Genomic DNA, 17,814 nt, shown 5'->3' with positions numbered 1-17,814 from the left:
AGAGAGAGAGAGAGAGAGAGAGAGAGAGAGAGAATGGTTGTTTGTCTCGTTTGTCTCCATGTGTCCCAGTGATGGACTTGCAACCTGTCCAGGGTGTATCCCGCCCCTCTAACAGTGATTGTCAGACATGGGCACCGGCAACCCCTTTGACCCAAAATGGAAGAAGCGGATAAAAAATAATGGATGGATTGATAATAATAATAATAATACATTTTATTTAAAATTGCTTTTCAGGACACTCAAGAAAACTGTACAGCTAAAAACCAACATACAGCAGAAAAAAAAGTGTGTAACAAATGAGTTGAGAGAAAAATGTACAGTAAGATCAAACATTAAAATAGAAAGTCCACTGGAGTAAATGAAGATGGATAGGCTAATTTAAGGAGACCAGTTTGAACAGTGATAAATGTGTTATTTTGTAGGGTAGTGAGATCCAGAGATGAGGGTTGAATGCCCTGTTCCCCAGGATGGTGAGGCAGGCAGAAGGTACATAGAGGTGGAGGGAAGAGGATGATCTGACGGAGCCGTAGGGGATGCAGATCTGAAGAAATTCAAATAAATATGGAATGGTGAGATTGTGGATGGCTTTCAAAGTATAAAGAAGAATTTTGAAGATGATGCAAGATTTAAGAGGGAGCCAGTGAAGCTGCTGCAGGATGGGGGTGATGAGATTGTTGGAGAAGATTTGGGTGATGACATGGGAAGCCGAGTTTTGAATCATCTCTAGCTTGTTAAGGGACTTATTGGGGAGGCTAAAAAGAAGGGAGTTACAAAAATCGATCAAGGACATCACAAGACTGTGAAGGATGACAGTGGAACAAGGGGTGAGAGAAGGACAGAGATGGTTAATGTTATGATGGTGGAAATAAGCAGATCGAGTGACATTATTGATGTGGGACATGAAGGACAGTGGACAGTTGAGGATGACACCCAAACTCTTGACCAGAAGGGAAGGGGAAAGAGATTAGATAAGGTAAGAACTTGGTATTGATCCCACAGGAAATTGTTGAAAGCAATGAGTTGTTAAGTGGGAGGAGAAGACGTTCAGATTTGGAAAGAGTGTTTTTGGTACCGACAAGGATGAGTTCTCTTATATCACTGTTAAGTTGGATAAAATTGTAGGAAAACCAGCGAATGAGCTAACTGAGACAATCAGTGAGGATGGAAGGTGGGAGTGCAGAATTAGGTCTGGAAGACAAGTAGAGCTGGGTATCATAACAGTAAAAGTGGATACCAACTTTACAGATGTGACCTAGTGGAAGAAAATAATGAAGAGGGTCCCAAAGACAAAACCTTGTGGCACACCAGTAGAGATGGGTGAAGACTGTGAATGCAACGACTGAAGTCGAATGAACTCAGAATGGTCAGAGATACGATTTAAACCAGTCAAGAGGAGTATCAGAAATGAAGATTGAGGTTAGTCTGTTGAGGATAGAGAGAGAGATGGTGTCAAAGGCCGCACTCAGGTCAAAGTGAACGAGGATGGACAGAACACCAGAGTCAGCAGCGAGAAGATCATTTGTAATTTGTATGAGAGGAGTTTCAGTGCTGCGGAGGGGCGAAAACCAGATTGAAACTGTTGATCTAAGCTATTGTTTGAAAAATGTGAGTAAACTTGACTGACAACCACTTTTTCAAGATATTCAATGTCTACAACATTAAATAAATATGGGTAATTGCATTTGAAAAACTTGAATCAGTTTGGCATGCCATATACCTTAAACAAGCCCACTCAATCAAGCTGTTTTCTTATCATTTTCCCTAAATAAACCTTGGAGCACCACGTTCAAGCAAGACAAGTTGAGCGTGTGTCCATGTAATTCTTATTTTTTTATCTCCAACAGCAAATTCATACAATGAAAGCCATTTATTTGTTCACCTTGTGCCACTGAACTTTTCCAAACTGTGTTAGTGCTTCAGATTGCTCGTCAAGTTGATGAAACGTTTATGAGTTTTGTGAGAAACTGCATTTGTGCCAGACCAAACTTTTCAGAGGAAGGATCTAAGAAGAGTTAGACTATGCATGATGATTTAGTCCAGAATATTTAGAAAGCACATCCTCGGTAACTGAATAAACATCCTGGAGGCTCAATTTGCAATGAAAGCAATGAATATTTTCTCCCCTCTAGTCCCAACTGTAATCCAAAATAAATAAAAGAAATAAGCCTTCAAAAAATGCAAAAGCAAACTGGCACATTAAACCATTACTGATTTTATCCAAATATTTGAAAGCTTACAAACTGTTGGCAGGGTGCTTTTCCCCCATTTGAACTGAGTGTCCAGGTATTGTTTTCCAGGTTTGGGAGTTTATCATACCTGGGATGTCGTGTGGTATGAAGTGAGCTGGTGCGCGTCTTCCCAGGTGCCAACGAGGTTTTTCTGCGACAGGTGGTCCTGTAGTAGCCGAAGTAGCTATGCTGCTGCTACTGTTGTTGCTGCTCCAGCCCAGAGGGGGGCGATCTGAGCCGCATGGGGACGGGGACGGCGATGGATTGAACGCAGACCTCAGACCAAAGACCGAGGAGGTGGTTTCATCATCATAGAGTTGCTTGGATGCAGGCTAGAAGAAGAAAAATAGAGGGGATGCCCCTCGTGTTACAAAGGTTTAAATGGTGGTATTTCCTTAATTTATTGCTGCGGTCGACACTGTTGCAGGACACAATTTTTGTTTCAGCAAGGTAGGGAAGCACAAACTTCAATAATGTTGCTTTGGTGCATAAAACATTCCAGTTAATGTTTGATGACAGATGTGAAGAAGATTATGTGAGTGAGGGGGGGAAACAAGATACCATACTACATTTATTTGCAGACCACTAACATGTTAGTTAATTTATTCAATCTTTTATAATCAGAAATCAGCCACTGAAGTAGCAGTTGTTAACTGAAGGGAACTCTTTACAATAATAAATGAATATTATCCCAAATGAGGAGGAGACTGATTTTGTCTTTGAAATTTTATTACAAAAAAAAAAAAAAAAAAAAAAACATCAAAAAGAGAATAATGAACAACAATAATAATATTGTAATGCTTCTTCATCTTACATGTGGCTATCAAACTTTTCAACTTCTCCCCTTTTCTACACATAGGACAATAAAATGAATCCTGCACTACTAACACTTCCTGCACTACAATAACACTTTAATGTTTCTGTCTGCACCTGACCTGTTTACATCTTAATTGTTGGTATTTTTATTATTCTGTTATTTTATTTATATTTTGTGTGATTCCTTGTGTATGTTCCATTGTACTGAAACTCTGGCACAACAATTTCCTGTTGGATCAATAAAGTTCTATCTTATCTTATCTTATCATACATATTCAAAACATCTGTCACGATCATGAAACTTCAACCTTCAGTTAAGTCTACATTAAATAAATAAACAAGTTAATATGAACCCAACATTTTTCAATTAGGTCATCTGGACAGTTTCTTTTTTTGTGCTGAAACGTTTCTCCTTCGATCCGGAAGGCTTCATCAGTCAAGGAACCACACAACAAAACTCATCCTTCCCCCATCAGCTTATTCCAAAGTGGAACAAACCAGTTTTGTTGGTGCTAAGATGGTCTTTTTGGTACGCCCCCTCCTCCTTTGCTGGCCCTCTTCCTAGTTGACAGTCGTGTCAACTGGGAAGACTCTGTCAAAACTGGTTTGTTCCACTTTGGAGTAAGCTGTTGGGGGAAGAATCAGTTTTGTGTTGTGTGTTTCCGTGACTGATGAAGCCTTCCGGATTGAAGGCGAAACGTTTCAGCACAAAAAAAAAACGAAAAAAAAAAGAAACTGTCCAGATGACCTGACTGAAAAATGTTGGATTGTATACCTGGATTACTGAGGATGGACTTTGTTGTTAAGTTAATATGAACTTTGGTAAAAGTTCCTGTTTTAAATGTGCTACACAAATAAATTTGATTTGACTAAAAACACAAAGTTGATGTGGCTGAAGGATTAGAGTAAAAAGAAAAGCCTTATATTCACATCCACCCATCCATCATCTTTTACCCGCTTCTTCCTTTTCGGGTCATGGGGGTCACTGGTGTCCATCTCCAGCAGTCACTGTGCGAGAGGCAGGGGACACCCTGGACAGGTCTCCAGTCCATCATAGGGACACACATAGACAATCGAGACAAACAACCATTCATTCTCTCACTCTCACCTAGAGACAAGTTAGATTTACCAGTAAGCTTAACATGCATGTGGTGAGACCAGCTATGATGTATGGTCTGGAGACAGAGACATGGACAAAAAGCCATGAGAAAGAAATGGAAGTAGCAGAAATTAAGACGATGAGGTTCTCCTTAGGAGTGACTAGGATGGATAAGAATGAGATCATCAGAGGTACAGCACAGGTTGAACAACTGGGAGCTAAAGCTAGAGAGGCCAGACTGAGATGGTTTGGATGTCCAGAGGAGGGACAGTGGGTATACTGGTAGAAGAATGTTAGAAACGCAGCTGCCAGGAAAAAGACAAATATGAGATATATGGATGAAGATAGAGAGGACATGGAGGTAGTTTGAGTGAGGCCAGAGTGAGTTGGAGGAGGATGACTCGCTGTGGAGACCCCTAAAGAGGGAAAAGCCAAAAGAAGAACAAGAAGAAGTTGCAGTAAAATTCTCATGAGTCCAGAGTTAGAACATGTTGATGTAGTGCAAGGAAATAGCCTTAGCAGTAAAGCCAAAGAATGAAAACAAAGAAAAATTAACAACAAATAGTAAACCCTTGAATACTATCTATAAAAGTACATTTTGTATTTATGGCTTTTTGAAATAAATAAACAAAAAACTGTTCTGCATGTATGTGCAGAATCTGAAATGACTAGTTTTATTGAATGTTTAGTTTTATTTCAGGGGATAATATTTCCATCTGGATGACACTGACTCACTTGACATCTGTTTATAGAAACCTGCTGAGAGTGAGAAAAGGATGATGACTAAATCTGACAAATCTGAACGGGTGGGGGGTGGGATGTGCCGTGCCGTGCAACAGGTTTTGGGTAATTTGGATTCAGTCTTTTGTCTAGAAAAGATTATAACAAACACGATGAGGCTTTTTGTCACAACACAACTTGGAGCTGTCATTTCTGGGAATCAGAGGGGAAAATAATCGCGCTCCATTGTGTTACTGATTAAAGTTTAAAAACTGGAGCACTCTCTCAGTGAAGGAGAAGCCAATATGAAGATGTACAACATCCAAACAGCAGACACAACATCTCCTCTAAAGTGTCCTTCACATTTAAATTGTGACTCTTACATATCAAAAGGTAATGTGGACAAACATTTAAAAACATATCTTTATGCCTAAAATATTTTTATATTTGAGATGTTGTGCAAAATGTAAATTAAAGTAGCAATGCACCAAAGTCCATGCTCAATAATCCAGGTGTAAAATCCAACAATGTTCAGTCAGGTCATCTGGACGGTTTCCTTTTTTTATGCTGAGACGTTTCACCCTTCATCCAGAAGACTTCTTCAGTCTGAGGAAACACCAAACAAAACTGCTTCTCCACCAATAGCTTACTCCAAAGTGGAAAAAACATTTATGTTGGTGCTAAGATGGCCTCTGGGGCATGCCCTCTCCTCTGGTGCCTGCCCTCTCCCTTGTCGACAGTCATGTCAAACTGGTTCAAAACACCAAAGTCCATGCTCAATAATCCAGGTATAAAATCCAACAAAGCAGCAATGATTTGCAACCCTCAGACCCATTTTATTTTAAATTCACGATGAAACATCCATCCATTCATTTTCTTCCACTTATCCGGGGTTGGGTCGCAGGGGTAGCAGCCTAAGTAGGGAGGCCCAGACTTCCCTCTCCCCAGCCACTTGGTCCAGCTCCTCCAGGGGAATCTCGAGACGTTCCCAGGCTAGCCGAGAAACATAGTCCCTCCAGCGTGTCCTGGGTCTTCCTCTGGGCCTCCTCCCGGTGGGACATGTCCAGAACACCTCACCAGGGAGGGGTTCAGGAGGCATCCTAAACAGATGCCCGAGCCACCTCAACTGGCTCCTCTCAATGTGGAGAAGCAGCGGCTCTACCCTGAGTTTCTCCCGGATGATCGAGCTTCTCACCCTATCTCTAAGGGAGAGCCCAGACACCCTGCGAAGAAAACTCATTTTGGTCCACCTTTTTGAATAGGGGGACCACCACCCCATTCTGCCAATCCAGGGGAACTTCCCCCATGTCCACACAACATTGCAGAGTCGCATAAGCCAACACAACCCTAAACATCCAGAGCCTTAAGGAACTCCGGGCGAATCTCATCCACCCCCGGGGCCCTGCCACCGAGGAGCTTTTTAACCACCTCGGTGACCTCAGCACCAGAGATTGGAGGGCCCGACTCCGCTTCCTCAGTGGAAGACGTGCCAGTGGGATTGAGGAGGTCTTCAAAGTATTCTGCCCACCGACCCACGACATCCCGAGTTGAGGTCAGCAAAGCACTACTCCCACTATAAACAGTGTTGGTGGCGTACCGCTTTCCCCCCCGAGACGCCGGATGGTGGACCAGAATTGCCTCGAAGCAGTGCGGAAGTCATTCTCCATGGCCTCTCCAAACTCCTCCCATGCCCTAGTTTTTGCCTCAGTGACCACCCGAGCGGCATGTCGCTTGGACTGCCGGTACCCATCAGCTTCTTCTGGGGTCCCACCCCAATAGGCTCCTTCTTCAGCCTGACAGCATCCCTCACCGACGGTGTCCACCACCGGGTTCAAGGGTTGCCGCCGCGACAGGCACCGACAACCTTGCAGCCGCCAGTAAGCCGGTAAGCCGCCTCGACAACAGAGGCACAGAACATGGCCCACTCGGACTCAATGTCCCCCACCTCCCCCGAAACATGTTCAAAGTTCTCCTGGAGGTGGGAGTTAAAACTCCGTCTCACAGGAGACTCTGCCAGATGTTCCCAGCAAACCTTCACAACACGTTTGGGTCTGCCAGGTCTGACCGGCATCCTCCCCCACCATCGGAGCCAACTCACCACCATAGTGATCAGTGGAAAGCTCCGCCACTCTCTTCACCCGAGTGTCCAAGACACTGACTGCAGATCAGATGAGACGATGACAAAGTCGATCATCGAACTGCGGCCTAGGGTGTCCTGGTGCCAAGAGCACATATGGACACCCTTATTCTTGAACATGGTGTTCGTTATTGACAATCTATGACGAGCACAGAAGTCCAACAACAGAACACCTGTTCTGTTGTTGGACACAATGAAACAGTCATTCTGAATTTGATGGCAGCAACAAATGTTGAAAAAGTTGGTGCAAAGTTGTTTCCCACTGCGAAGAATCTCCTCTTTATTTGACATTGGTCTGGAAATATTTAGGGACTGAGAAAACCAGCTGGAATTTTTGTGTGGGAATTATAAATCTTTTTTTTTTTCTGATGTAGGATTATAGCTGTTCCTGAATTTGTTTCCTTAAATTGCCTTTGTTGGTCTAAAACATGTGTATCTTGTATTGCCTTGATGGTGTATTTCCAGATGTGTAAGATGCCATGCTTTAGGCACTAATGCAATAACTACAATTTTCAGCCGCTAGATAGCAGTCAAGCAGTATGGCATGCCATGGTATCATGTAATAGGTAAAAGTGGATATTAATGACACAATTAGCTTGCCATAGCCTGCCACCATCGTCTGCCTGGAGCAACTGTCAAATTAGCTTCATTTTGCTGTGCTGCCCCGGCGAAATGAAGCTAATTTGACCACTGAAGTGCATTTATTAAGTAAAAGTTAGACTGAGACACACCTTTACTATAAAGTCAAGCAAACAAATAATTATTTTTAGGTGTTTATCTTGTTATATTTTGAAGAAATGCACAGCGAGTCGCCCAATGCGCGTTCACGTTTACATGTATCGGCTTTTGAAAATGCAGCTGATTTGACCATCAAGGTACATTTATTAAGGAAAAGTTAGACTGAGACACACCTTTGCTATAATTTTGAGTAAAACAAATAATTATTTTTAAGTGTTAATCTTGTTAAAATAACGTTAAAGTCCTCCCGTGCACGCTCCTGCGGCCGCCATTTGGCAGCCAATCATTTTTTGGCACAACATTTCCAGGTGGTCAGCGGTGACACGTAACAAGCGCAACATGTCAGCAGTGACTAGGGCTTTAACAGACTTCCGGGGAGTCCTCCCCCAGAAAACTTTGAATAAAGTAGATGCCATTTCCTACATTCTAGTGTATTTTAACAGGTTGTTAAACATCTATGTGTACCTATATTTGTAAACAGTTGATTCAGTAACTATTTTAGAGAGCAACAAGAAATAACCTGACCAACAGCTCTCCTTGTGTGAACAGAGCACACTTTGCTTCTCTCAAGCATCCTAATTGCTAACGCTGTTATTTTGACAAATTTGTGCCGTTGTTTTGATATGTGATGTACATACGTGATTACCCATCAAACATTTCTCTCGTATTTTGAATTATCAAAATTTTTATTAATGACCCACTTAAACTGTAAAACTGATTTGCAATTCAGTTGTGCCGTTTAATCATATTTTGTGTTTTTAATTAAATTGCCCATGACTGTACTTTTATGGACAGAGATTTTTTTTTAAGGGTAGAAGCAGAAATGCATACTTGAAGGGGCAGTTCTCATGTGATATTAGGAAGCTCGTAAGTGGCTGATATGTTTAAAAATGAGCATTTATGTAATTATTTTCAGTAATTACATGTCTAATATAGGTTTTATTTGTTCAAGGCAGTCATATTTGTTCATAACTTTTTCATATTAGTAAACCTGAGAGTTACCGGATCCAAGCAAGCAGTTTTCTGCACCCTGTCAAAATTATATTTATTTATTTATTTATTTTTTCATTTAGCCTTTATTTATCCAGGTAGTCTCATTGAGTCACGAGAACTCATTTTCAAGAGAGACCTGTTTAGGAGCAGATGATAAAATAAAAGAGTTCCCGGATCCTGTTCCAGCATGATCCGGCTCGAATTAAGCCCTGGTGGCACCCCATCTACTGATGATGCATAAGTGTATGAAGTTTCCTTAAAGTTTCTTGAGCGGATCAGAAGTTATGGGCTGGACAAGAGAAACTTTATGGAAATAGACGTTCGGACGGAGACTAAACCATAATACATCCGCTGTCCAAAGAGCATTTAAAAAGGCAGAATTATATAATAAATAGCTAATGATGACTAATGTTTGAAGGAAAGAAGAGTTTAAATAAATCCCAAAGGACTGTGGGTTGGAATGGATGGGTGGATAAGTAAAGAAAGTGGATACTGAGTGTGTAGGTTTGTTTAACAAGCGGTCAGCTTTTGTATTATTGAGGCTTAGAAATAAAACATTTAATAATACTTTGTGTGCTTAATTATACCATAATGTAATGTGCAACAACGAGGGTCTACATGTTTGCATGTGTGTATTTACCAGGAAGATGAAGTCAGGTCTCCTGTTGTTTAGGGAGACGGGCGACCGGCTGAGTGATGTTGACGTGTCGTCCGAGCTCTGGGAGGACGGGTGGCGAAACGTCTGACCGGTCAGCTTGGAGTCGTACAGCTGCTCCTCAAATTCTGTACAAGCAGAAGAAAGAAAAAAAACAGAAAGAAATGAATGTCTTTAACTTCTGTTGGACATCTTGTAACACGTGAAAAACACATCAACTCAGTCTCACATACCAACTACTGTACATGCTCTGCAGAGAGCAGAGCAGAACTGTTGCTTTCCACCCTTTTGTTACCTTTTAGTCCCCCCACCCCAGCTTACACCCTCTCCTGGCTTTAACTCATCACCTTTGTTCATTAACTACTTTTTCCTACTGCGGTGCTTCCTTCTTTTAAATATCTAAACATTTCTTCCTCTTCAGCAGCTTAAAATCTCCCCTTCAGGCTATTGTAAACAGATTCCTAACCCCCACCCCCCCTTCCTAACCACAGGCTTACTCCCCCCTCACAGGCATCAGCCAATCCTTTACCCCAAAACACATATGGCAAGCCCTTTTAACATAAAATAGGATTCACCACGCTTACATTCCAGATATCTGAAACTGAGTTTTGACTAGACATATTGGTTATTTAAGATATCTTGAATTGCATTTTGACTAGTCAAAATACCTATTTAAGATATCTCTAATTACATTCTGACTAGTCATAATGACGTCAGATTTACCATTGAGGTGTATGGAGGCTTCAATTCAAGATATCTTAAACTGAATTTTGACTAGTCAAAAATACAGTTCTAGATATCTCTAAGTTAATTTTGACTAGTCATTATTTGCTTTCAAGATATCTCACTTTTAGTTCTGACTAGTCATAATTACAATTAAAGATATCTTAAATTACGTCATTATTCAAGATATCTTAAATGTATTTGTAGATATCAAAAATGAAGTTTTGACTAGTGCAAATTAAATTGTAGATATCTTGAAAGCAAATAACGACTAGGCAAAACTAACTTAAAGATATCTAGAACTGTACTTATGACTAGTCAAAATTCCTTTTAAGATATCTCAAAATGAATTCAAGATATCTTGAATATTTTATCATGTAGACGGCTTTTCTATTTAAGATATCTTGAATTCACATTTTGACTAGTCAGAATGACATTCAAGATATCTTGAATTGTTATTCTGACTAGTCAAAACGTCACAGATTTACGTAGCATTTTGGCGGAAAAATCATAAAGCATTGTAGCCTTTTTATTTTATAATCTGCAAAATCAGGTCAGTCCAACACAAGGCTCGTATTTTTAACATGATTTTTAGCGCGGCAGCTCGGATTATTTATTGTATCTGCAACAAGAAGACTTTTTTGCGACGTCTTTTTCACGACAACCGGAAACCGACACTTCCTGCTTTGCGAGTCTTTGCACTAAGGAGAAATGTCTCTCTTTTCAACATCTTTGCTTAATTTGCCAATCTTTTCTTTCGCTGCTGAGGAGGAAATCGCAGCGGCGAATTCTCGAACTAATAAACGTGAAAGGATAAAAGTTCTTCCATGAAGAAAATCTCCACAGCTGTCAAGGTAAGAAAAGACGTAGCTTAGCAAGCTAACCGTTAGCTACAACATATGAAGCGCATAAACATCGTAATAAAGAAGCCTAATTTAGTGTGCTACATTATTTGGAGTGTTTGAGACAGACATGATATAAAATCTTTAATTATATTTTTATGAGGTTCCATTAGTGCCAAACATATGTTTATGTGTATGTAGCGTGCTGTGTATATCTGTAAGTTGATGTGTTAAGTGAATCCATCTATTATACAATCTATTACTTGTTTAAAGCTAAATATGTTATAACAAGTATTAATTATATATATATGTGTGTGTGTGTGTGTGTGCTAAAAACAGATCTATTTTAGATCTCACTGGGTGTTGAAAAAAGAAATGTTGGCTTATTTCTGTAGAAGTGCAGCTGGTAAAGGTTTTTGTAACCATGTAGTTGCACTTTTTTTTTTACCAGACTGCCCACTACTCCCAACTCCAGCTGCCAACTGGTCCTCCTGTACTGGCCCGCACAAGAGATTTACAAAGCTGGCACAGACAAAGAACACAGGTAAAAAAAATAAAATAAGAGTGGAACACATTCTTTTCTGTTACATTATTTAGTATATGGTGGTTATGATTCTCATAACAACAATTGTAATAACTTTCCCACCTGTATATTATTAGTGCCATGTGAAATTTGTCATAGTCTCAATATTACTTGTGTCAAATATATTTTTCTCTCCTAACTTGTTTAGAATTGTTTGTTTTTGTAGGTAATGAATAATGCAGGTTCAACCTCTATGACTTAGTAATATTTGCAAGTTAAGTAAAAATCTTAACTCTCAGATCTGTCTCATTGTGTCCTACCAAATTGCTCATTTGTCTCTTTACATTTATTTATTTTTTATTTTGACGTATTTTTATGTTTATTTCTTGTAAGGGAATCCATCCTGAACCTGCCAGCGAGGTGGTGGTGGTGTGAAAGCCCAAAACTGTGGTGAAAAGATGTTTGCACTCCACGCTTTACAGAGCTTACACAGGTATAACCTTTGGGTTAATGTTTTTATGTCCATGTTTCCTTTGTCAAAACTTATTGTGATTCTGTCACTCGTGTGTTTGTAGGACCACTTCCAGATCCTGACATCCTGGCATCGGGAGAAAAACCACCTGCTGGAGTCCCAACCACTTATCACACTTATCCTAGAGATGGTCTCTCAGCTTTGGAGCTGGTACCATCCAGACTTGGTCCTGTGCCACAGGGCTCACTGAGGTCTCACCAGTGCCCACCTGTGAAGTCCTGCGCAGCATCATTCTGCACCACATGGCTCCAGACCTCCCTGCTCTTCCTTCAATGCTGCATAGTCTTCCCAACATGTGTTTTGTGCCCACACTTGATCAACTTATGCACCTTCAGTCTTTGCAAGTGTCACATGAAGTACAGGCCAGAACCAGGGAGCAGTCCAGATGTCCCGCGTGGGTACAGCTTAAACAACCAAGGCTTACTGCGAGCTGTTTCCACTTTCCGTGTTGCTTACAGAGGAAGTGCGGAGGAGGAGTCTGCTGACAGCACTGGCAGCTCAGATGATCAGGGGGTACACTAAACAATAACTGTTGAACGGGTATGGTGTGATGAATGGATTGATGATTGATTGATTGATTGATCAGATGAAGTCTAAACTGGACATGTTTTACTTCAACACCTTCATCCATGTGTTTATATCAATGCAGCAAGAAACATAAAATTTATAAATCACCCTTTTGTTCCTTCATATTTTTAATCAGTCTCAATCTGTGTGAATCACTGTAAATACTATATCCTGATGCTGCTCAATGATCCAGGTAGGAAAATCTAAAAAACGTTAAGTCTGGTCCTCTGGACTTTCAAAAAGCAAAACAACAAAACAAACACACACAAAAAGTAAAAATGTTTCGTCTCTCATCCGAGAGACTTCCTCAGTCTGAGGTGCTGTTTTCAGCTCAGTCTCTTAAATAGCACCTTCTCAGAGTGGATCAACCAGTTTGCTGCTGACAACCATGTGTAAATGTGTGAACCATTTATTACTTCATTTTATGCGTATGCTTAATAAATGTTTTAATGTTAAATGGTTATTGTTGCACCGGGGTCTGAGAGAAACGTAATTTCAATCCTGTGTATGTCCTGTACATGTTGCAGTTTTTGACAATAAAAGTGACTTTTGACTTTGAGCAGCACCTCAGACTGAAGAAGCCTTTCGAATGAAAGACGAAACGTTTCTACCTTCTTTTTTTTTGTTGTTTTGTTTTTTTGAATGTCCAGAGGACCAGACTTAACTTTTTAGATGTAAATACTGTAAATAGTTATTCATGAAAAATACATAAATGTGCCAATTTATTTAATTTGAAATTACATAATTTGATAAAATATCTATAATCCACTATCAATTTATAGTGTACAGTTATAAAATGTTAACTTAAATAGTTACATGTTTTTTGTTTTTACTAAATATTGTAAATTGCACTTGTTTTCCTTGTAATTCAACTGAATCAATCCACAAATAAAAAAACAGTACAGTATGCTGCTCAAGTGTGTTTTAATTGAAGAATGTTTAAAATAATTCAAAACAAACTATCTACTGGTAACTACGTAACACTAGAACAATTTATATGCATGTGACAAGCTTGGGTATGGATGTTATTTTTATTTTATAAACTTACTGCAACACCACCTTAGGACTTTCACCCAAGGACATCATTTATACACAGAAAAGACACTTGGGTTTGTTTACAAGTAAACACTGTGGAACAGAACCTACACGAGACTCAACTGTTACCTTCAACCTGGAATATAAATATGAAATTAACAAAAATAAATATGAATAATACTTAAGAATTGCAAAACAAACAAACATGGGCCTCACATTCACATACAAAAATCCAAAAGCCAGCCAGTCTTCTCTCAGGTAAGACACTGACTAATTATGGTGACTCATGCAGGCTGTGAGAGTGTAGTAAAGCATGGTAGGACAGATACGGTTGTTTTCTTGCCCCACAAGAACAACCAGGAACTGAACAAAAACAACAGCGCAGAGACTGAGCCATTTTCCTCACTGTCTAACGCTAACACTAGAGCCACAGGAAGTTGTGGCATTTTCTAACAATGTTGTCCAGAACAGCTAGCGCCATTGCAGCCACCCAAAATTCTGCAGGCAGCTGTTTGAACAGCTAAGTAGCAGCCGCGGGTCCTACGCGTCATTTCTTAATTCAAGATATCTAAAAGTGTCTTTCTGACTAGTCATAATTACATTCGAGATATCTTGAATTGTAATTACGGATGTTTGACCCGTCAAATGACGAATCAGGTGACGTCATTTAAGATATCTTGAATTACATTTTGACTAGTCAAAATGTAATTCAAGATATCTTGAATTGTTATTCTGACTAGTCAGAATGTAATTCAAGATATCTTAAATTAGCATTCTGACTAGTCAAAATGTAATTGTGCCTAGTCAAAACTCAATTTAAGATATCTAGAATGTAACTACAGATAGTCAGACTACTCGATTTTATGTTAAAAGGGCTTGCCATAAAACACACTCCTCCTGACCCAAACCCCTCTCTCCACTAAGCTGTTTCGCACCCCCCACCACACACACACACTAAGCCCATTCTGTAGCTAGGTTCACAGTGAGCCAGCAGCATCTCTGAGGTAAGAGTTTCCAGCTAAAATTGATTCAATAGCAGTCTGTCACATACTGAATGTATATTGACACCTAATTATGTTACAAAATATAAATGATACATGGACTGTACTTACTGTATATAGAACCTTTCTATCGTATCAAGATACTCAAAGCAACAACAATCTGTGCCCTCATTTACCCAGTCATACAGCACTCTACTCGATCTCTACAAAGAATAATCAGTGCTTTATCACATTCATACACTGATGGGACACACACTGTAGGCAATGAGGGGTTCAGTGTCTTGCTCAGGGACACTTTGGCATGTGACTGCTGGTGGATTTGAACCCCCAACTCTTGCATTGGAGGAGGACTGCTCTAACCACTCAGCCACAGCCGCAATACAACTTAAAACCTAAATGTACACTAGGCCTGTCACAATAAACAATAAATCAATCGCATGATAAATGAAAATTATAAACCTCATTTGCATTTATCGGCTTTATCGTTTCTTCGTATCTTTTTCTACTGAAGACACTGGATGACAAAAATCTCAACTCCAGTGCTGTTCGATGGCCCATCCCTTTCTCTTTTCTCTTTAAAATCCATTTTATCCGTCCAAAATCATGTTTTTGTATTGTTAAAACCACAGACATAACTAATGTTTACAGTTAAAAGCAGCTAAGCTGAGAAGCTAAGCTACGAGCTAAGCTAACAGGCCGATCTCGGGAAAAAAACTCTTGTCTTGTCGAAGCTCCAAAATTCACGGTTGAAACCAGTGCCTTCGTGTAAAAAGTTGTTTTTCTCTGCAAAAAGAAGCTGAGAACTCGTTTACTGATTTTTTATTAAAAGCTTTGTGTGAAAAATGCTAAGCTAAAGAGCTCAAACCACACCGAGTGTCCGCCATTTTGAGAATCAAAGAGAGACAGCCCATGTCACGTCAAGGGGCTTCCCTCCCATTTTTCATAAAGAGACACGCTGCTCGCTCCCTCACTATCCACCCTTCGGTTTGAACAGTTTTATACTGCCATCCGGTGGTCGAAAAAAGGCACTACACGCAAAATAAATTAACAAATATTTCTTCTTAAAGTTGCCAATAATTCCTAATTATTGTCAACTTTAAAATAATATTATTGTTTATCGCAATAATTTCAGAGACAATCGCCCAGCAAAATTTGTTATCATGACAAGCCTAATGTACGCATTTTTCCTGTAGACTATAATAGTGTGACTGGTGCAGTAGGACATGCAGAACCCTTGAAAGAGAAGACCCGGATTCAAGCCTTGTGTCCGTACCACTTTAAAACAGTTTTCTAAAAGCAAACATCTATATGACATCTAAAGCTAAATTTAGACGTTTACAAAACTTTCACTTTTAGATCAGATTCAGCCCAACTTTAGCCCAGATGTGTTTTCAGCCCACCAATGCTCGCTGACTGGGAGCTCACACCTGCTTCTGCTAAAGGCTGATTAAAAAGCATCATGAGGGATTTACTGTCCACTTTTCAAACTTATGAATAACTTTCACTCCTAATTATCACTTTGTTGTTTTTGTTCTACTCTGTTTGAGTCACAAAGACTTTCTTTATGACTCATCTCCAGAGCTGAATATGATCTGACTCGTGAGCTAACGGGCTGAGTTGGATTGAATGAACTCAAAAAGGAGGGAGGTTCTAGAATTGAGTGATTATGTTAAATCTAAACTTTGAAGCTTTTTTATTTAAACTAAGTGCAAATCGAGTTGGAAAAAGGCAACATACGTTTATTTAATTGCCAAGAGAGTGTGGTAATTTATGTTTTTGTCCTGTCTGTTCTTTAGTCCTTGTGTTTCCTGCACTCCCCAGTGTTTCCTCTCCTTGCTGTCAGCTCCTGTCCTACCTGTCACACATTCTAATCACCCCAGGTGTTAGGGTTGTAGACCAGCTTTTTTGGACAATGATGTCATAATGACACCTCTAACCTAACCTACAGTTCAGGCATGTTAGCTGTAAAAGCAATTTCAAAAAGCTATCTGCAACAGGTAAGACATTATTTCTTCATAACTTTTTACAGAACCCCACTTTAAAATGCTCAAACTATCCCATTAAATTGAAGAGTGGAGGGGCAGATTGCTCTCGTTAAATAAATGGAGATGTGGTTCCTCTGCGTGCTCCATTGATAAAGCACCTATAAAACACAATATGTTATTCTGGTTTTACTTCCAACTACTAAAACCCCCCAAAACTACACAGTATGACAAAAATAAAAAATATATCTGCACCAACAAGGGGACTACCAAAGAGCTTTTACCTCAAACAAAAAACTGTACAGAAAATGGGTCAAACAGTTTGCATGTTCTCTCCATGCATGTGTGGGTTTTCTCCAGGTACTCCAGTTTCCTCCCACAGAACAGAAACATGCATGTTAGACTGATTGGTAACTCTAAATTGTCCCTAGGTGTGTGAGAGAGTGAATGGCTGTCTCGTTTGTCTCTATGTGTCCCTGTGATGGACTGGAGACCTGTCCAGGGTGTCCCTTGCCTCTTGTACAGTGATAGCTGGACATGGGCAACAGTGACCCCCGTGACACAAAAAGGAAGAACCAGATAAAAGATAATGGCTGGCTAGATGGATGGATAGAGAATTTCTTGAAAAATATTAGCCTGAAATCAGCAGATGGTTAGAAAATAGTTGTATGTTAATGAACACCACATCAGCTACTCACAAATCTAGAATCTTCTAGAACAGGGGTGCCCAATACATCAATCACGATCTACCGGTCAACCGTGATCCATCGTAAAGGTAATATATGGGTAGATCGCATGGCATTAAAAAAAATGGATGTCAGCCTATCATCCATTCTCAATATGAAATTTGTTACTTGATTGACATACAGGACAGCCAAGCTGAGGCCGGACCTTTTCCGACACATAGGTCACCACACATGCTCATACAACCATGCCAAAAACTAGCAAGCTGCTGAGTTGCCTAGTAATGGCCTCCAGTTTATTTCTTCTAAACTCAAGAAAAGGTATAAAATGAGTTGAGGAGCTGGACCAAGTAAGAAGCAAAAAACAAACCATTTCCATACGGAATGGGAGGAGGACTCTTTTTTTCCCCGTCTCTTGCACAGTGACTGCTGGACATGGGCGCCAGTGAGCCCCGTGATCCGAAAAAGATGAAGCGGGTAAAGATAATGGATGGATGTTTATTAGTACACACACACATATATATACATATGTGTGTGTGT

At 40.0% G+C, this 17,814-nt stretch overlaps 1 protein-coding gene and 1 long non-coding RNA gene across 2 annotated transcripts in view; one reads left to right on the top strand and one right to left on the bottom strand.

Moving 5' to 3' along the window:
- Positions 1-723: 723 nt before the first annotated feature.
- LOC119420975 (NHS-like protein 2) overlaps positions 724-17,814 on the bottom strand; it is a 116,554-nt gene continuing 99,463 nt past the window's right edge. The window contains exons 3-5 of the mRNA XM_037688364.1: positions 9,372-9,514; positions 2,317-2,560; positions 724-752 (exon numbers count right to left, since the gene is read on the bottom strand). Coding sequence (XP_037544292.1) covers positions 724-752; positions 2,317-2,560; positions 9,372-9,514 — 416 coding nt within the window. The remainder of the gene's footprint in view (positions 753-2,316; positions 2,561-9,371; positions 9,515-17,814) is intronic.
- LOC119408680 lies at positions 10,772-12,619 on the top strand. Its single transcript, XR_005186747.1, has 4 exons — positions 10,772-10,963; positions 11,403-11,495; positions 11,868-11,967; positions 12,050-12,619. It is a non-coding gene; the product is annotated as an uncharacterized LOC119408680 (long non-coding RNA).

Source organism: Nematolebias whitei, chromosome 1 (assembly GCF_014905685.2).
Source record: "Nematolebias whitei isolate Nwh7 chromosome 1, NemWhi1, whole genome shotgun sequence".
In the NCBI taxonomy this organism is placed as follows: domain Eukaryota; kingdom Metazoa; phylum Chordata; class Actinopteri; order Cyprinodontiformes; family Rivulidae; genus Nematolebias; species Nematolebias whitei.
This window is presented reverse-complemented; position numbering and strand designations above follow the sequence as displayed.